Source organism: Excalfactoria chinensis, chromosome 10 (assembly GCF_039878825.1).
Source record: "Excalfactoria chinensis isolate bCotChi1 chromosome 10, bCotChi1.hap2, whole genome shotgun sequence".
In the NCBI taxonomy this organism is placed as follows: Eukaryota; Metazoa; Chordata; class Aves; order Galliformes; family Phasianidae; genus Excalfactoria; species Excalfactoria chinensis.
The window spans coordinates 18769709-18790672 of NC_092834.1; the positions used below are offsets into that span (position 1 = coordinate 18769709).

The 20964-nt window shown below is 44.4% G+C and overlaps 1 protein-coding gene, 1 non-coding gene and 1 pseudogene across 2 annotated transcripts; 2 read left to right on the plus strand and 1 right to left on the minus strand.

The window, feature by feature from the left end:
• Nucleotides 1-397: 397 nt before the first annotated feature.
• LOC140256844 (olfactory receptor 12D2-like) lies at nucleotides 398-7324 on the plus strand (annotated as a pseudogene).
• Nucleotides 7325-9833: 2509 nt separating this feature from the next.
• On the minus strand, nucleotides 9834-10796 carry LOC140256907 (olfactory receptor 6B1-like). Its single transcript, XM_072345794.1, has one exon. The coding sequence runs from the start codon at nucleotides 10794-10796 to the stop codon at nucleotides 9834-9836; it is 963 nt and encodes a 320-aa protein (XP_072201895.1).
• A 9782-nt stretch (nucleotides 10797-20578) lies between these two features.
• Nucleotides 20579-20650, plus strand: TRNAQ-CUG (transfer RNA glutamine (anticodon CUG)). The gene has a single exon. It is a non-coding gene; the product is annotated as a tRNA-Gln (tRNA).
• The last annotated feature ends 314 nt before the right edge of the window (nucleotides 20651-20964 follow it).

The following is a 20964-nucleotide window of genomic DNA, read 5'->3' on the forward strand; positions in this document are numbered from 1 at the left end:
GGGGCCTGGGGAGAGGAACACTGAGGTTAAGGGCTGTGTTTCAGGACTGAGCAACAGTGTATGAGGCATATGAGCACAGGAGAGGAGAGTAGTCCCAAGGCTGGGACAGCAGTGATGTGTAGGCCACACTGATACCAATGGTGTGCCTGCAGACATGGCAGATATGGGACAGAGGTTGTTCTCTACCCCTTTGTAGGAAGAACACGAGGGCTGGTGTGAGGTTGGTGGCTGTGGAAGCACCTGAGTATGGTCATGAAGATATTAGGGTTACTGCCACTCACAAGGAGGCCAAGCTCAGGTGCCTGTGCACTAATGCATGCCGCAAGGGTAATAAACAAGAGGAGCTGGAGGCCATTGTGTGTTTGGGTAGTTTTGATATTGTTGCCATCATGGAAACATGGTGGAACAACTCCCACAGCTGGACTGCTGTGATCAACTTTTCAAAAGAGACAGGCTAGGTAGGAAAGGCAGTGGTGTAGCTCTCTATGCTAAAAAGGTCTGTGAATGTGTGGAAATCATTGATGGTGATGCTAGGGTTGAGAACTTATGGCTCAGAATAAAAGCTAAGGCCAACAAGAATAACGTTATTGTGGGAGTCTGCTACATGCCACCCACCCAGTATGAAGAGGTGGACGAGATGCTTTATAAACGGTTGGGTGAGGTCTCAAGGTCACTCCCCCATGTTCTGGTGGGGGACTTCAACTTCCCAGACATCTGCTGGAATTATAATACAGCTGACAAGGAACAGTCCTGGAGGTTCCTCGAGAGTGTGTGACACAGCTGGTGAGGGAGCCGATGAGGGGAAACAAAATCCTAGACCTGCTGTTTGTTAACAGAGAAGGTCTGTTGGGGGATGTAAAAGTTGGAGGCCGTCTGGAGCAATGTGATCACAAGATGCTAGATTTCTTGATCCTTGTTGAACCATGGAGGGAAGTCAGCAGAACTGCCACCTTGGACTTCCGGAGGGCTGACTTCAACCTCTTCAGGGTCATGGTTGAGAGGGTCCCTTGGAAGGTAACTTTGGAGAGCGTGGGAGCCCAGGAAGGCTAAGAATACTTTGAGGAAACTGTTTTAAAGGTGAAGGAGCAAACCATCCCCAAGTCATGGCAGACAAGTTGATGGGCAAGGAGGCCAGGCTGACTGAACAGAGACCTTTGGCTGGATCTCAAGAACAAAAGGCAAGTTTACAGTCTCTGGAAGAGCGTGCCAGCTACTTATGATGATTACAGGTGTGTAGCAGTGAAGCTGTGCAGGGAGAAAATTAGAAAAGCCGAAGCGCAGCTAGAACCGAGCTTGGCCGCTAAGGTAAAGGAGAACAGTAAATATTTTTATAAACACATCAACAGCAAGAGGAAGGCTAGGGACAATCTCCATCCCTTGAGGGATGCCAAGGGCACCTTGGTCACCAAGGAGCAGGATAAGGCTGAGGTACTTAATGACTTTTTTACCTCAGTCTTTAATAGTTAAGACTTGTTACTCCCTGGGTACACAGCTCCCTGCACTGGTAGGGATGGGGAACAGAATAAGCCCTGCATGATCCATGATGAGATGGTTTTGGACCTGCTCTGAAATCTGGATTCTGACAAGTCCATGGGGCCGGATGAATTGCACCCTAGAGTGCTGAGGGAGTTGGTGGATGTGGTTGCCAAACCACTCTCCATCATTTTTTGGCAGTCCTGGCTAACCGGGGATGTCCTGGTAGATTGGAGGCTGGCAAATGTGATGCCCACCTTCAAACGGGCTGGAAAGACGATCCTGGTAGCTACAGGCATGTCAGTCTCACCTTGGTGCCCAGGAAGGTTATGGAAAGAATAATCTTGGGAGCCATCATGGACTAATTAAAGGTCAACCAGGGGATCAGGTCCAGTCTGCATGGGTTTATGAATGGTAGATCCTGTCTGAGAAACCTGATTTAATGCTATGACAAGGTGACCCACTCATTGGATGAGGGTAAGGCTGTTGATGTGACCTACCTGGACTTCGGTAAGGCCTTTGACAATGGCCCCCATAACATTCTCGTGGAGAAAATGGCTGCCCATGGTCTGGATGGGCATACACTCTGCTGGGTGAAGCACTGGCTGGATGGCTGGGCCCAATGGCATTTAATCTAGTTGGCAGCCAGTCATGAGCGGCGTCCCCCAGGGCTCAGTGTTGGGACTGCTTCTGTTTAACATCTTTGTTGATGATCTTGATGAGGGGACTGAGTGCACCCTCAGTAAGCTTGCAGACAACACCAAGTTGGGAGGGAGTGTTGATCTGCCAGAGGGAAGAAGGGCACTACAGGGGGACCTGGATAGACTGGATCGATGGGCCAAGGCTAACGGCATGAGTTTCAATAGGGCCAAGTGTTGGGTCCTGCATTTTGGTCACAACAACCCCATGCAACCCTACAGGCTTGGGGAGGTGTGGCTGGAAAGTTGCCTGATGGAAAGGGACCTTGGTGTGCTGATGGACAGTCGGCTGAATATGAGCCAGCAGTGTGCCCAGGTGGCCAAGAAGGCCAATGGCATCCTGGCTTGTATCAGGAATGGTGTGGTGAGCAGGACTAGGGAAGTTATCCTGCCCCTGTAGTCAGCATTGGTGAGGCCTCACCTCGAGTCCTGTGTACAGGTTTGGGCACCTTGGTACAAGAAAGACATGGAGGTACTGGAGCAGGTCCAGAGAAGGGCAATGAGGCTCATTAAGGGCTTGGAGAATCAGCCCTATGAGGAGAGGCTGAGGAAGCTGGGGCTGTTTAATCTGGGAAAAAGGAGGCTGAGGGGAGACCTTATTGCTGTCTTCCAGTATCTGAGAGATGCTTACAGTGAGAGTGGGGTAAGTTTCCTCTCACTGTTGACAGGTGACAGGACAAGGGGAAATGGCCTCAAGTTGTGCCAAGGTAAGTTTAGGATGGACATTAGGAAACACTTCTTTACAGAAAGGGTAGTTGAACACTGCAATAGGCTCCCCGGGGAGGTGGTTGAGTCACTGTCCCTGTATGTGTTTAAGAGCCATTTGGATGTGGTGCTCGGAGATGTGATTTAGCAGAGGGTTGTTAGAGTTAGGGCACTATGGTTAGGCTGCTGTTGGACTTGATCATCTTTAAGGTCTTTCCCAATCTGAGCAATTATATGATTCTATGATTCTCAAAGAGAAGATAACACTGGGTCTGTGACAGGGAGTTTTGTCCCTTTACCAGAGCCTTGGCTAGCTTTTGCTGCAGTAACAAGGAGAGCAGGAGGGAACCTTTGCTCAGGCAGCTTTTCTGTCCTCCTCTGCCCCCCTTCCAGGAGCATATGTATGTGGAGACAACCTGTTCTGTATGCCCCATACTGACTGTAATGAAACTTCATTCAAGCTAGGGCTGCAAAGGTAATGCTGGGCATCAGCACCTTGCCCCTTTTCCATGACAGGGCACATCATGGGGTCACTTTGTAAATGCATTGTTCCTTCCTTTCTTTGCCTCTAGACATGCTCTGATTTTCTACTTCTAATCAGCTCCTCTCCAGAGGACCACTTAGATCTCCTGCAACAGCTCCATCACTAATAGTCTCCGAAGGCCCCATTAAAACACCAGGAATCTTCAATTCTGAGTTTGCTCTTTGCACTATAATTTCAAACTTGTTAGGCTCGTTAGACCAAGCAATGTATAACAAGATTTTTTATTTTATTTTTATTTTTATTTATTGTTGCTAATTTTCTGTACAGTCATGAGGGAGTTGACAGGTGAAACAATCTCTGAGGAAAAGTGTTGCTAGACTTAAAGGCTTTTAACAAGCACATGTTGCAACACAGTACTTCTTTTTTTGTATTTAAAATTAATGAGTTCCAAGTGAACTTATTAAGTGTCCATTTCTGGTAGAGGCTGATGCTAGCAACACAAACTGAACATTATCTTTGTTCAAGTGAACATTACCTTTGTGAAGTATCTTGTGGACTGCATGTCTTCAGTGGTTTCTCTGGAGCATAAAGCTCTCAGTAACGCCCCTGCTGACTTTCCCTTCTTTAGAAGAAACAACACTGCCAAAACTCATGCTATGTGTAAAATTACTCAGAAACCTTTGGAACACTGACTGCAAGATACACCAACACAGTGAACGCAAGCTGCACTGCTAGAAACAGGTGTGTGATCAGAAGACATGTGAACCAGTATGTAGATACAAGCTCCATAATATGACAGAGAAATTAGAGATGGGAATTACAGCTGATCCTTGTCCAAGAATTAAACAGACAACGATTAGGTAGTACAAATATCAAGCTGATAGAAAAAAAAAGTTTGGTAGGTAATCAGTCAAGAAGTAGGCATTTGTACGAATGGAGAAGAGAGTAGAAGAAAATTCAGTGGATATTTATCCATAGAAAGTATTAAGAATACAAACACGTACCATGTGTGCATGGTCTTCCTTTTTAAAACTAAAAAATAGAGAAGCAAGGAGAATATTTTCAAGATTTTGGTCAATTTTGGAAAATCATTCTGGACAGCAAAATTAAAATTTAAAATTCAGGGAAGATATTGATGTTTATTCCTTTTGTGTATTTTGACATTTCCAAGACAATTCTCTCTTAGAAGTGAGTCAATAACTGTATTTCAAATAAAAGGTTACTTTGAAAAAACTTATATATTTGTGAACCATTTAGGCAGCTGAAGAGTTTGTTGCATTTGATCACTGGACCCAAATGAGAAATCCCAAGAATTGACAAGAGAGACAAAGAAGATAGAAGAAGCTGGATAGACAACATAACCCCATACGGTCATTGTAAGGCTGTCGATGTGACCTACCTGGACTTCGGTAAGGCCTTTCACACAGGCCCCCATAACATTCTCGTGGAGAAGCTGGCTGCCCATGGTCTGGCCCACTCTGCTGGGTGAAGCACTGGCTGGATGACTGGGCCCAATGGCATTTAATCTAGTTGGCAGATAGTCATGAGTGGCGTCCCCCAGGGCTCAGTGTTGGGACTGCTTCTGTTTAACATCTTCGTTGATGATCTTGATGAGGGGACTGAGGGCACCCTCAGTAAGCTTGCAGAAAACACCAAGTTGGGAGATATAATTTATAATTGTATCCCTATAAAATGAACATATAATGGAGTCTGTGTTTTAATCAACAGTGTCATTCTGGACTTTCTGTAGGTATAGGATGTGTCTCACTTCACAGAATCATTTGTGTTGGAAGAAATGCTTAAAGACCATCTGGTCCAACTGCCCTGCAGTGAGCAGGAACACCTGCAGCTCCATCAGGTGCTCAGAGCCCCATCCAGCCTGATCCTCAGTGTCTGCAGGGATGGGGCATCCACTACCTATCAGGGCAACCCGTGCCACTGCCTCACCACCCTTATAGTAAAGAACAAATTACTTCTTTGAGTTAATCCATTTGAAAGAAAACATCTCCCCTTAATTTGCCACAGCTGTGAACTGGTTTGGAAGCACCTGAAATGCTCAGTGGGGGAAAAAGAAAATGCTCTCCTTTGGATGTTGTGTATAATTGAACTAGAAGTGTGGCCAAAAATGAAGAAGCAGCAGTGTTTCCTATCTTACATATTCTTCCACTCTGCACAGATGGAAGACTTTAATACGCTTTAATACTTACTTCCTGCAACTTCTTCATTCTTGGTTCTAGACAGAAAGAACAAAATATAGTTACTTACTTTTGTTTTTAATTTCTCATGTTTCTACGTGAACTTATCGTGGATTACATGTGCTATGTTTTCCTCTTTTCTGCAATTTTTGTATTAAAAGATAAAAAAAAAACAAAACAAAACAAAACATTGCAATACCAGTATTCCTCACGCTGTAAAACCTTGAATTTTGCCTTTGATCTTTCTTGTTTTTCTTGTTTTAGCAATGCTGAACCACATAGAGGTGAGCGACTTTTGGGCCTTTTGGGCCTCAATGACATCCAAGGGCTACAGTATTTTCTCTTCATCTCCTTCCTGTTATTCTACCTGACTAGTGTTCTGGAAAATGGTGTCATTGTGACCACAGTGATATCTTTCCACACACCGATGTATTTCTGTTGTAATACAAGAAGAATTTTACAGAGCAGCAGCCATGGATCAAGATAAGGACTTCACAGAGCAGCAGCTGCGGAGCAGGATAAACAGCATGAGAACCAAGGACACCTCTAGGAAAAGAATGAATAGCTCCCGGCTTCGAAGGAGGGCTCTAGGGTTGTTTTTCAGTAGCTTTCCTCCAATTAGCGTGTGTGATTTTTGAACGCCCTTGTCTGTCTGATATAAAAGTATGGCTTTTCAGGCAATAAATGGACACAGCTATGTTTAGCCATCTTGGTGTGTGGCTGTTTGTCCTAGCACTCTGACCTTTTGCCTTCAAGTTCACCAATATATTTCTTCCTGGGGAACCTTTCCTTCCTACTCTACAGTTACTGTTCCCAAGATGCAGACTGGTTTTCTCTTTGGGCGTCGGCCCATTTCTTTTGGCAGGTGCTTGGCCCGGCAATACTTCCAGTTCCTGGGCAGTACTGAAGCTGTGATCCTGGCCACCATGGCCATTTGCTGCCTGTGTGCTACACCCCTGTCATAAGCCCAAGGACCTGTCGGCTGCTGGCTATGGCCAGCTGGTCTGTTGGTTTTGCACATGCCATGATGCATTCAATCATGATTTCTCAACAGAGTTTCCGTGGGCACAGCCGTGTTCATCACTTTTTCTGCAATGTCAAGCCACTTGGCCTGCACTAGTACCAGCCTGAACATGACTCTCCTCAGTGTTGTCAATTGCTGTAGGCCCGTTCATTCTCATTGTCCTCTCCTACCTCTACATCACCATCTTCCTCTTCTCTGACCTCTGGGTCAGGTCCCAGGAATGTAGATGGAAACCCTTCTCCACCTGTGCCTATCATCTTACTGTTGTGACACTATTGCACGTACCACTGTTCTTAATTATACACCTCCGTCTTCATCCAGCTCCACTAAAAGGGACATGCAAGTGTCTATCATGTGCTGTGCCATCACTCCAGCTCTCAGCCACCTGATCTACACTCTTACGAATCAGGAGGTGAGATCTACTTTGAACAAAAAGTTAGGAAGAAAGCTTTTTTTCTGGTGGAAATTGGCAAGGACAAGACTCATAACGTGGTTACTCCACTTCCAATATTTACAAGAGAAGAGGTCAAAAAGACTCTGTTTTACAAGAGACTGAAGAATACTCATTATCTCACGTAGAAATTAATTAAGAGTTTATTGCTGAGATCTAAGCTGGGAGATAGTCAAGACTTTGATGTTTCTTCTGTCATTTTAGATGTCCTGTTGCAACCAATCTGATCCCTAGCCTCCAGAGAAGGATGTGTATCTCTTGCAGAACCTGAGCAAAAGCAGACAGCCCGTGTAGTTGTTCTGGATAAAATAAGGAATTGAACTATTACCTGATAGCTTTGTTTAGGAAGCCGAATGAAATCTCCTTCCATCCAAACACTGGATATCCCAAGTAAGCAAGCATGTTGCTTGCCTAGACTGGGAAAGATGTTGTCTACATTTGACTTGAGTCAACCCTTTTGAGGCATCTGTATCTTTTCATTGAGTGTAAGGGGAGCCTTACTAATGAATCCATTTTTAAATGTAAAGGTAAAAACAGAGGGGAGCATGTACAGCACATGTTTAGACAACAGTGAAGGCAATTCCAAAAGTAACACCAGGCTATATATATGCTTTCTTTGTGGTCCAAACACGACAGTTATCTCTCTTTCTCACTTGGTGTGCAAAATGGCTGTTGCCCACTGAAAGACAGGTAGGTTGCTCTGAAAGTAAAGCCTCCTGCTTCTTCTTGTGACAAGTGCAACAAATAGAACGAGCATGTTAACACTATTTGATAGAGTAAATTCTCAGCTATGAAGCATTGTTTTTCATCGTCATCACCACTAGCTATTCATTCTCGATGACGACGATCAAGAGCCTGTGTGCTGTCCTCCTTGTAAAAGTTGGCACCAGCGTGAGTGACCAACTGTTAACATTACCACTGCTGAAACACTCCACCCCACCCCCCCGCTGTGGGGATAGAAAAATTGCATTGTGTATCACTTCTTCTGTATATTCTTTTGTTATTATTATTTACCCTTTATTTTCAGTGCTATTAAACTGTCTTAATCTCAACCCCATGAGTTGCTCTTTTTCTAGTTCTCTCCCCAGTCCTCCTGTGGGCAGAGTGAGTGAATGACTGGGTGATACTCAGGTGCCCACGGGATTAAACTGCCACTGCCTATATTGGATTTCTTTCAGGTCCCATCTTGTATGCAAACACTGAGTACAACCAAAAAAATGTGAATGCTTTTTGTATAATACTCATTTCAATACAAAAGAGGAAGGTGATTTTCAGTTTTCTACTACATGTCATCCAGCATCTGTGTCCTGTGTCCCTGTGTGTAACATGAAGAAATGAAGAGTGTTTGAGAATTCGTTAAAAAAAATAATAATAATAATAAAAAAAAATAAATTGAGTGAGATTCTTAATGAGTATCTAAGAATTTATTAGGCTGTAGTAGGAATGGAGTGGATAAGAACAGAGATAGAAGATGGAAGTTTAGAACGACCTAGGTTTTGTTTATTTTGTGGAACAGTTTCCACCTACCTGAAGTTCACATTCAGTTTGCTTTTTGCTGATGCTATGCCATGGGCACACTAAAGTGGTTGGAAAAAAGTCACTTTCTAAGTAGGGGTACTTAGAACCAAATTATCTGAGCTTATGTCACCTAACAGAGCTTGTGACTTTTGCACTTCTAATGACAATATTGTTGCACTGTAGTCAATGGCTGTTGGTTTATCTGTTGCGTCTGACATAGCCAACTTCACCTTGGTTGTATTTCAAGAGATTCCGAGAGCTGTGGTCCAGTGTGTGTTAGGAGTAGCTCATTTCAGTGTACTAGAAGAAATAGGCAGTTCCTGCAGTCCTGGGCAGGTGAGTGGAATGATTGCTGTTTATCCGCATCTCCCTTCCTTGCTAGTGGTGAACATGACCATGAATTCCCAGTGGGTGCCTGCATATACACACACACACAGAGCCACAAACAGATCATCATGGACAGAAGGACACACTATTTACAAACTTCCACATAACACAGACAGTGTGAATGCCTATCTTTACTAAGAGAAAATACCCTTTACGAGCTTATCAGTCTAGACCTTGGGTCTCTGCAATTATGGTCTCCCAAGCCACTGATCTTTTCAAGGTCTGTCTTGCAGAGTCCTTCCCATGTATTTGGTAGCTGGACATTGGACTCATGGCCTCACCAGTGACTCATTTTCCCACTGGTTGCTCCAGTTCTTGTCCCCTACAAGTCTGTCACTCCAGAGTCTGGTTTTCAGGCCTCTTGTCATAAACAATGGCCTTATGTTCACTACCACACTACTTACATATGCATATGCACAGATCAAAGGGAAAAACTTATGCCAGGAAATAGACAACCTATTTCAAGGCAGGACATTGTGCAAAGAAGTTGGTACCAGGCTTTTTCTAGCAATGCCCAGAGACAGGAAGGTAGGCAAGAGGCATCAACTGAAACAAAGAAGGGTCTGTCAGGAAACACTTCATTACTGACAGTGAGCAATGATGGATTGCTGAAGAGATACCCAGAATCTCCCTCCTCAGTGATATTCAAAAGCCATCTGGTCATGATCCTGGATAACTGATACTAGATGGGCCTTCTTGGGTAAGTGGAAGTTGGACCAGTCAAACTCAAGAGACCCCTTTTAACCTCAAGGATGCTGTGATTCTGTGGAGGGAAAATAATTAAACAGAAAGTAGGACAGGATGTGGTAATCAGATGCAGTGGTTGACCAGTCCTGCCACTGGTCAGATATCTGTACAGTATGCTGCTTATCAGCTCCAGACCATGTAGAGTTTATCCTTACATTTGAAGAGAAGGAATGGTTCTGGAGAACTCAGTGATTTTTACTGAGATAGTTTTTTTAAATACTCTCTTCAGTTCCTGATTCCTCAGGCAGTAAATGAAAGGGTTTAACATGGGTGTGACAATAGTATACACAGCTGACACAAATTTATTCATGTCATAAGAAGTGATTTTCTTGGGCCGTGCATACATGAAGAGAGTGGTTGAGAAGAAAATGATGACCACAGTTAAGTGGGAAGCACACGTGGAGAAGGCTTTCTTCTTACTTTCAGTGGTGGGGATGTGCAGGATTGTAGTGATAATTAATAGGTAGGAAACAACAGTGATGAAGAGGGGAATGAGCAGGATAATCAAGGCCAACACAAAGTCCACCATCTCTGCCACTGACATATCAGTGCAGGCAAGGTTTAGCACTGGGCTGATATCACAGAAGAAATGGTTAATAACACGGGAACCACAAAACTCCAACTGAGAGATGAAGGAAATCTTGATCAAGGACACAGTGAACCCAGTGAACCAGGAGAGAGTTATTAGGCATACACACATTTGGTACGTCATGATGAAGAGATAGCGCAGTGGTTGACAGATGGCCACATAGCGATCGTACGCCATGGCAGAGAGGAGGACACATTCAGTGCACAAGAAAGAACTGAAGAAAAAGACTTGGGTCATGCATCCGGCAAAGGAAATGCTCCCATCTTCCGCAACTAAGTCTGCCAAGAGTTTGGGGACAGTGACGGAGATGTACCAGACCTCAATGAAGGACAGCTGACCAAGAAAGTAATACATGGGTTTGCAGAGTTCATGGTTTGCCTTGATCAGGGAAATGATGAGCACGTTCTCTGCAATCGTTATAATGTACGTCAGCAGCAATACTATGAAAAGCGATACCTTCCAGTCCATACGGCCTGGGAATCCTTGCAAGTGAAAGATGTTGATTTGGGTGGAATTCTTCTCCATTCAGCGAAGTGTAGAGCTAAGCATTGTAGATTAAATACAGACCAGGAAAAAAGAAAATGAATAAAGCAAAAAGGGGAATTGCGTGAATAGGAGTAGGAATGGGAATTTTGTGATTAAGCTTTATAAGCCTGCCTTGTTGTTTCCCTCTCTTAGTTAATGAAAACAAGGAGACCTATCGTCTTTGGCCTGACATTAAGAACATCCATAATAGAGGTTCAATAACAAGAAGGAGAATGTACATGGCTGATATAGGTGTAGGAATCTATGCAGAAGCCATCTAAAGTAAATTCAAATGCATCCAGACCCAGATTCCACAGTTCATCTTCATTCCAGTTGTTGCCTAAATTGTTGGTCAGTTTTTCAAAGGCGTTAACGAGAAGCAGCTAACCCAACCACTTAGTTTTTGGGATTCTCCCATCTCAGAATGGTGATCTTGAAGGTATTTGAACGTAAGAATCGATCATCCTCCGTCATTATTTTTGTCTGTTGAAACAATTTGCAAAGTTAAATAACATTTAATAATATTTGCAAAAGTTAAACAATGACACAAACATTATTCTTTGTGGATACTGACCACAGGTTTGTATTTTGTCTCTTTTTCATCATAATTTACTTTCATGAGAACTATAATTAGAATCCTGTTAGTTCATTTGGGAAAAGCAATTCTGTGGAAAAACAGATTTTGCCGATTAAAAAAAAAAGCAACCAAAAGCATATGACCGAAGAAGCTTGACTTGAAATCTCTCAATGGATGGTACACTTGCTTCACAAAGATCTGCTGGACTCCAAAGTTCAAACCCGCATCTGGAAGCTGTATATATCCAGGGGCTGGGTTACTCAGTAGATCAGGATTCACTCCTACCTACTTTTTGGTCCATTAAATTAATATTTAATTATGATTTTTCTCCCCATTTACCAAATAGTACAATTTTTAGACTTTCAGCTGAAATGTAGACATTTTCACTTTTCCGATCAGGTGAATTGCTTTTAAAAGGGCCCAATAACAATTAGACCATTAGCAGCTCCAGTGATTGCATTGTCATCATTTTATTTCCAGAAAGGTAGGAGCAGCCTCAGCACAATTCACATTACAATAATTTCTGTTAACTTATAAAGTCTGTTTGAACATTTTAACATTAACATCGAAACATGGATAATATTCCTGTTTTCACTTCACAGTTTTGCTTGAATATCATCCATGTGGTATAAGCTTCTATATCAAAATGTATCTCAGATGTGTAACTGATAAGCATGGAAATTACAAAACAGGATTTAGCATCTTTCTGTAAATGCATTCAACAAACCAACCCATCTCCTCATTTGTGCCTGGTAGGAGTATACGTAAACCATTTCTCCAAAATGAAACCATGGTAACTGTGTGCAGTAGCTTACCAGACTTAGTCTTGGTGAAGTACGGAAGCAGGGTGGAAGGAAGCCAAAACTTGAGACTTGTTGTCTAAGAATCAGTCAGCTGTTCATTGGATCCATCTTTTGATTCATCTCCAAGTCTTTGTGTTCCCTTGTTCTTGAAATCATACATGGAAGAGAAATTGGAAATGTCTTAAAATAGTCATGGCTCTACAATCTTTGTTAAATCTCAGGCAGTCTAGACCAGGCTGTGACTGCTTTTTGTATACAGGAGCACAGTTCTACACAGAGGCTCTTGAGACTTAGTCAGCAAGCTTTCAGACCATTCCCTGAAGGATTTGGTCTCTGGAGAGATGGCAGCAAGTGTGACTTTTTAACTTCCCCTGTTGTGTTAATCACCACATTTGTGTTTGTAGGCAGTTCTAAGATCCGAGAGGCCCAGTAGCTGTTTAATGAGATGGAAAACAAAATGCTTGAATCAGTGACAGGTCTTTGTTCAATACACAGTGGCACTGTTCGAATTTCAGGTGCTGTCTGTCCAAATCTATCTATTCTGTATTATCTCTCCAGTGTTCCCATGCTATTCCAGTTCTGCACCAGGATCTTACATGGCAAATGTAGGCTTTTATCAAAAGTTATTACCACCTTACATTCCAAAGAATCTGGATGTGCTACCATCTCTCTAGCATGAGTCCCCACCCCACTGCTCACAGCAGATTATTAATCTTTTCTGTCAACGGTTTACAGGCTGGTCCGGCCTGGTTCCGTGATGAGTGGGGTGAAGGGATTTTGCAAAATCTGTGCCTCCAGAAAAGGGAAACAGGGGACCCCAAAAGTAATTAAAAACAGCGGCAATTATCTGAGGAGAAACAAATTAATTTACTGAATATGGATTGGAATGCAAGATAACACACTATAATACAATATAATTAGAATTGAAGCTAATAAATCAAATATAATGAGAGTGAGACTGTCCAAAAAGCTGAATCACAGAATCACAGAATTACCCAGGTTGGAAGGGACCTCAAGGATCATGAAGTTCCAACCCCCCTGCCTGTCAGGGCCACCAAACTTCCACAATTACTAGATAGGTTGCCCAGGGCCCCATCCAACCTGGCTTTGAACACCTCCAAGGATGGGGCATCCACAACCTCCCTGGGCAGCCTGTTCCAGGACCTTACCACTCTCCTAGTAAAGAACTTCCCCCTAACATCCAACCTAAATCTACCCTCTGTCAACTTAAATCTATTTCCCCTTGTCTTGGTATTAACAGTCCTTTTGAAGAGTTTTCCCCCCTCCTGGATATAGGTTCCCTTCAGGTACTGGAAGGCTGCAATGAGGTCACCCTGCATCCTTCTTTTCTCCAGGCTGAACAAGCCCACCTCCCTCAGCCTGTCTTCATAGGGGAGGTGCTCCAGTCCCCTGATCATCTTCGTTGCTCTCTTCTGGACCCTTTCCAACAGCTCCACGTCTTTCTTGTACTGAGGGCTCCACACCTGGACACAGTACTCCAGATGGCCTCACAAGAGCAGAGTAAAGAGGGAGAATTGACTTGCGGAATCAAACTCCATAACCACGAAGTAGTTATAAAGCAGGTATGTTTAATGAGTGATGCGCATACACCCTGGAGCAAGGGGGATAACTCCACCTCACTTGCACACCGTTAGGAGAAAGCGTGCAACAGACATAGGCTGAACTAATACATAATCAATAGTTTTCAGGAATTTGGATACATATTCATTACATTCCTGAGACCCCATTAAGCATGCAGTCCCTCCCCCCTTGCGCGTGCGTAGTGAGTTGTGGAGGTGGTCGTGGGATGAAGGCTCATCATCTTCCTCACGTAGGTTCATCATCTTCCTCACTGTAAACTTTCGACCCTGCTGGAGGGGCACCCCCCAAACTGGTTCCAGCTTGCTCTGTGGACATCTAATCACCACACTGTTCTCGGGCTGTTCCACTCTTATCTTCATGGCCTTCATCCCCTTGTTTTCTCAAACTTAGTGTCTGCAATTCCCCTCTCTCTGCCCCCCCTTAACATAAACTATCTATCTGTAACTACCCTTTGCCTTAATGAGGCCCCTTTTCCCTTTCTGTAGCAAAGTGTTCCCATTTCATCTACTATGGTGTCCTTTTTCACTATTCAAAATCACCTTCCTGTCCCTGCTGGCCACCCCTCTCCTGATGGAGCCCAGGATACTGCTTGCCTTCTGAGCTGCAAGAGCACTGCTGGCTCATGTTAAGTTTATTGTCCATCAGTACCCCCAGGTCCTTCTCTGCTGAGCTGCTCTCAAGAATCACTCCTCCCAGTCCATACAGATGCCTGGGGTTCTTCCGGCCCAAGTGTAAAACCTTGCACTTTGCCATGTTGAACCTCATTAGGTTCACCCAGGCCCACCTTTCAAGTCTGTTGGGGTCCCTCTGAATGGCATCCCTTCCTCCCTCCGTATCAATCGCACCATTCAGCTTTGTGTTGTCAGCAAACTTGCTGATGGTGCACTCAATTCCATCATAGATGTCATTGATAAAGATGTTAAAGAGCACTGGTCCCAAGACAGACCCCTGGGAGACACCGCTCGTTACTGACCTCCACCCAGACATAGAGCCATGACGGCCTTACACTGATACTGAAGCGATGCGTGCATTCCGGACAGGCAGCAGAAGACCGTCAAGATGAAAAGTCTAATCAGGTGACCTTGCCAGGAGTTCTATCTTCTCTCTGACCACAAAGCCCCCTGGAGAACATAGTTTTTCTCCTCCAGGCAGGTACCCAGAACTGGAGTATTAACACTTTAACTCCCAGTGCACTACATGATGTTATGATGTGGAATACCAGTAACCAAAAATCATAAAACCATGATGTTTTCTTATATATAAGGGAAAGCATTTGGAGACTAACGTCTCTCCTGAGTATTACCAACACAAAACTGCCTTTGATTCTTCCCTGGAAGCAACAGAGAGAGAGAGGTGGTGACTGAAATACCTTACCTGTGACAGAATATGACAGGTGGCACATGATATACGAATCTTGTGTTTTTTAACCTCAACAGTGCTTCTCTCTCTGAGGTGTTGCAGATACTTCCATCATTCTATGATCTTAGGTGGGTCAAAACTTTGCTGGTTATCTTAAACGCACCTTTTTGATGTTGCTTCTCCTCCACTTCTAGGACAGGCTCCATGTCCTTGCTACTGATAACCTGTAGGTAACAGATGGAAAACTCTTAAATAAATTGTCATCTATCATTTCTGCATATTGGTCTTATTTATCATAGTGCACTTCCAATTGGTGACAGTTGTCACAACCCTCCTGCTCACCTTCTCAACTGTGACCACTTCTTAGCATTGCTATAGGCTCAGCCAGTGCCAGGATCACCACCACCTCCACACTGACTGCTCAACAGCACCATCCAAATATTGTTGCACCAAGTGCTTTTGTACATCATCTGGCTTTTTGGACCTTTCTCAGGCCCTGGGCATCCCTTGCAGTGGTGGCAAAAAACTCTAAACAAGCCTATTCCCTCTGGTCTCAATCCCAGTCCCTGTATTGGGTTTGTGTGGCAAGGTTTTGATAGCAGGGATGGATACTGTGAGAGGTGTTCACAAAAGCTTTCAATAATCAACAAAAGCCAGTTCTGAAAAATAGACCTGTCCCTCTCCAAGACTCAGCCAATGAGCACTGTCTATTGTGTCTCCATTTTGCATTTTCCATAGACTTCTCTCACTTTTGCAACAGTCACAGCAAGAACTGGCATGGTAGTTGTAGGGAAGAGGCAAAGTGGGACTAAAATTCCAGCTGCCAAACACCACCATCAGTTTTTGTCTCCACAGAGCTGCCCTTGCCCTTGTTTTCTTGGTAGCAGCAGTGAGGTTATCTTTGGAGTCCTCACAGAGTTATCTCTAGATCTATCTGTGTCTTTGACAGGGGAACAGCAGGCCCTCAGGCCTTCTGTCCTGAAAAAGGGGGATGGGGCTGGTGGGGGGTGATGGGGGAAGGTGTTGTTGATGGTTTACAAACCGGTTTGGCCTGGTTCTGTGACTAATGGGGCAGGGGGACCCACAGAACCACACCCTAGGTAAGGAGAAGAGGGATAATGGGCAAGGATAGGGAGATGGGAGATGGACCTAAAAACAAAACATTGTTGTAGTAGGCGTGTACAAACACTCCGGCTGTGATGTGACAGGACCTCCCCTTCTCTGTGACTAGCTAATATTACGCATAGCTTAAGGGGTGTAGATGAAGAAGAGCCTGTATATAAACAAACACCACGAGACAATAAAAGCCAATTTTTACTGCTCACCAAATTGGTGTCCATATGCAGTTATTGGTCCTGACCTGGTGATTGGTCAGTTACACAAAGCAGAGCATGAAGAACGTGTAGCCCCGGTTCAACAAAATATGATATTGGAATGCAAGATAACACAATATAGTACAATGTAATTGGAATTGAGGCTTATAAATCAAATAAAATGTGAGAGAGAATGTCCCAAACTGAAGTCCTTAGTCTAAATCTGAAGGTGAAATGGCTGGGGAGCATGAACTGCTGAGATGAGCAGCAAAAGCAAGGGCTGTCTCATGAGTTGCAAGCAGTTTTATCTTTTCTTTTGAACGGAAAATGGATAAGCAAAGTCCTCTGGGGTATGTAGTTCTTCGCTTCTGAAAACCAGGTACACATAAAATTGGCAGTCAATAGAACTGGAGCACTAACTCTTTACCTCCCAGAGCTCTTCATGATGTTATGATGTGAAATACGGATAACAAAAATTGTAAAAATGTAACAAGAGTGAAACCAGCTTCTCTGGCAAGATAAGCCAGATGGCAGTGTGATGCTAAGATGCTGAGAGGTGCAGGTGCAGCCTAGCTGTTCGCTCTCTCAGTGCCTATGTAATCCTACAATTAAGTGTCTGATTTGGTCAGTGCATGCAATGTCTGAAGGCACAGCCTCAGATGCATGAACGATTCATATTCTTTATTGCAGGTTCTAACATCCCTTATATCCAAGTTCTCTCTTGTAACTTTCCACCCCCCTCAACATGTCAATGGAACACTTAACAAGTCTCCTTCATGTCTAGACCCTAACTGACCGTTTAAGTGCTCATCTTATCAGAGCAACAAGTTGCTTTTGTGAACTATTTCTCCAGTCAGGGTCATCACCACAGGAAGATTTTGCACTTGCCTTCTGCTCCTGTCTCCTGGAGACAGCCTTTGTTCTCAGTGTCTTCTCCCACACCCTATCAAATTTGTTTTTCAGTCTCTTTTCTGAATGTTCTCTTGAACCCCCACAAGTGCTGGTCCCATTCATTGGGCTTTAAGTGCTACCTATCCCTGAGTGTCAGCCACTGCTCAGGGCTTGTGATGAACCCAGCATAACTGGCTGCAGTAAGTAGTTGTGGCTGAGAGGTGAAGGTTCTAACTGCACTGCTATAGGCAGGATTTACTCCCACCAGGTCCGGCTGCCCAGGGCCCCATCCTATTGTCCTGGATAACCTGCAGGGGTGGGGCACTCACTGTTTTTCTGTGTGGTAGCACAGCATAACTTGGTTTACAGATGTGTCAGGGCCTGATGGTTGGGTAGCAACTCATAGGCATGGGAAAGCAGTGTTTTCCTGCTCTGTTTCCATTGTGAAGAGAACTGTCTGCCAACAGGGGAAGATACCATGAGTTGTGGGCAGGTGTATTCTGCCTTTCTGCCAACTCTTCCTTCTGTTGAATCCTCTTGTCTGTCTGTTCTGCTGCTCACAGAGTGCATAGAGCAGGCGTGCAGCCAGTCCTATCCAGTAAAGGTAAGCGAGTGCTTCTGAATCCAGTGCTTGAGGTTGAAATCTCAGTTTGACCTCTACTTCTGGGTTCCCATTCAGTTTTCCACAGCAGATGCTGTCTTGTGGTATACATTTCTTTATTCACAGCAATCTTCCATATTGCCATTCTTCCTTCTCTGTGCTTTTAGACAAACAATGGCCTTCCCCTGACATGGTCTCTCCACATCTCTCTAGCTTCGTTAGCACAGGCCCTTGACTCTTCCTTGTTCCCTTCAGATTGATGGCTGCTCCCTTGTGAGGGAAACCAGCAGTAGGTCACTGCATCCCACAGCAGATGAGTTGCAAACCCGGCAGTGCAAAGCCTGCTCATTGCATAGTCAAGAAGAGGAGTCTGTTCAGAGCTACATCTGGGTGTATGTAACTGATTTCAGTGAGACAGATTCCACCTGGGAAGCTGATTGCCATCTTGTCTGTCTTAAATTCAGTGAATACTGGGTGGCGTTCTGTGGATTCCCACTGATGTGCGTTGCCTTTTGTCCTCTCACAAGGGTACCACTATGAAAAGGCTGAGTCTCTTGAGATTCTTCCACCTGTCCACCCTACCTCTGCAGGTATTAGACACATGGGCAGGATGCCCCCTGAGCCTTCTGTCCTCCACAGAAACCATTCCTTGCTCTTCCAGATTCTGCTGTTATAACACATTGCAGAATCACAAAGTGGTAGAGCTTGGGAGGAGCCACAGCAGGACATTATCCTTCTCTTGCCTGGGGATGGACTCACTGCTGTGTGAGAGGACAGGTTCTCCCTTCTCTGTTTCCAAAGATATGAGGTGAGCCTAGGGCAGTGGGCACTGCTTTTTCTAATCAGAGCAGGTGACCAATGGCAGCAGGAGTAAAAAAACATCACAAGTCCCTAGCTATGTTACAGAATGTCTTCAATGAGAAGGAAAATGTAGGGGTTCAGTACAGAGAGGAAGTAAAATAGTTGTTTGATCTTGTGACACCGAGAGAACGATCCAACCATATCTGTGTTCTCCAAAGGTGGTGATTCTTTACTTCTATGATTTATACATAGGAAAGAGTACCTGTCTTCTTTTCTATGGGAATGCAGTGGGAGACAGAGTCCCACGCTTTCTAAAGACTTGGCAGATTACTACCACACACTTTCCTTGAGGAGCTGGTCCCTAATGAATGAAGGTGGAAAAGAAATCACAAATTCCCACAAAAGTTTTTAATGAGAAGAAAAAAATGTAGTGGCACAGTAAGGAGAGAAATTAAAAAAATGCAGGACTTAGTGAGGCTGAGAGAATGATTCATTCCTTTGGGGTAACAGAGAAATTTGAGAGATGATGGCTTAAATTTGGGTGTAGGATCAACACAGAGCAATTCCTAAGAATAGAGAGCACCCATATCCGCATGGCTGGTTCCAAGCTCAACAGTAATTACAGAATGATATGAGCTAAGGGAAAGTCCATTGCAGACAGGAGTTAGAGCCACGAAGCCATTTCCTACTCTCATCACGATCATGTGTGCTTTTGCAAAATGCTAAGGCAATATAGGGAGATTAATTAGAAGGAGAGGAGAGTGGAGAGTTAGGCATTTATTTCTCAGGTTGAAGGGATGGAACACTCAATACTTTTCTGCAAGGTAACACAGCATAATGTGGTTTACAGATGTGTAAACTCCAAGTGATAGGGTAAGAAATCTCAGGCATGGGACGTAATGTCTTTTCCTGAGGAGGCTGTTCAGAGCCATGTCTGGGTGTATGTAGCTTATTCCAATTGGACAGAATATCGCTGGAAAGTCCATTCCCATCTTTGACCATCATCACAGAACACAAGGAATAATGTGTGTGGTGTTCTGAGGATTACCACTGATGTGCATTGCTTTTTGACTTCTCACAGGGGCACTAATAAGAAGAGGGTGCCGTTCTCATGCTTCTTCAACCCATCCACCATCCCTGTGCAGGTATTAAATACACAGACGGGAAGCCCCTGAGCCATCTATCCTTCTTGCAAACAATTCCCTTCTCTTCCTGCCTTTCTTGTTAGAATACATCACAGAAGCACAGTGCGGTTGAGACTGGGAGAGACCAGTCATTCTCTTGCCAGGGAATGGACTCGCTGCCATGGGAGACGGCAGGTTCTCCCTCTACTGTTTCCCATGATAACAGGCAAGCTGAGGGCAGTGCGCACTGCTTTACTTATCAGAGCAGGTGACCAAAGGCATCAGGAAGAAAAGAAATCACAAGTCCCAAGCTGTACTGCACAAAGTCTTTAATGAGAAGGAAAAAACAAAGTGGCTCAGTACAGATAGGAATAAGATTGTTTGCAGCCTTCCTATATTTAAAAAGGAATAACCTCTGTTTTCTTATTATTTTCGTTAATTAATCAGGAGGGGAATCAACTTTTTACTCAGCCAGATAGTGATAGGACAATGTGTTGAATCATAGGAGGTTCACGTGAGCTCGCCTTTCCGGTTTGTTGAGGTCCCTCAGGAAGGCTTCACATCCTCCTCTTGAGTGCCATCAGAGGCAGCCATTGCATGCTGTGGGAACCATGAGAAGATGTGTTGTGTCTTCCTGCAAGCTCAGCGTTCCGCTGAAGTCTCCTGTCTGTCCGTTCTGTTGCTGAGAAGGCACAGAGCAAGTATGCAGCTGGTCTCATGGTGTAAAGGTGAGCACTCTGGACTCTGAATCCAGCAATCTGAGTTCAAATCTCAGTGAGACCTCTACTTTTGGGCTCCCAAACCTTTGCCCACAGCTGACATTCACCTAGGTCTGAAACTGAACTTGCATGAACGTGCATTCCAGTCATCCTTCTTGCTGTCCATCCTTCTCCGATCTTTTAGCCACGCAACTGCTTTCCCCTGACATGGTCCCTCCACACCTGTCTAGCTTAGTGAGCACAGGCCCTGACCCTTCTTTGGAGCCTTCTGATTGATGGCTGCTCCCTTGTGAGGGAAACCAGCTGTAGGTCACTCTATCCCACAGCAGATGAGATGCAGACCCTGCAGTGCAAGGACTGCTCACGGCATGGTCGAGA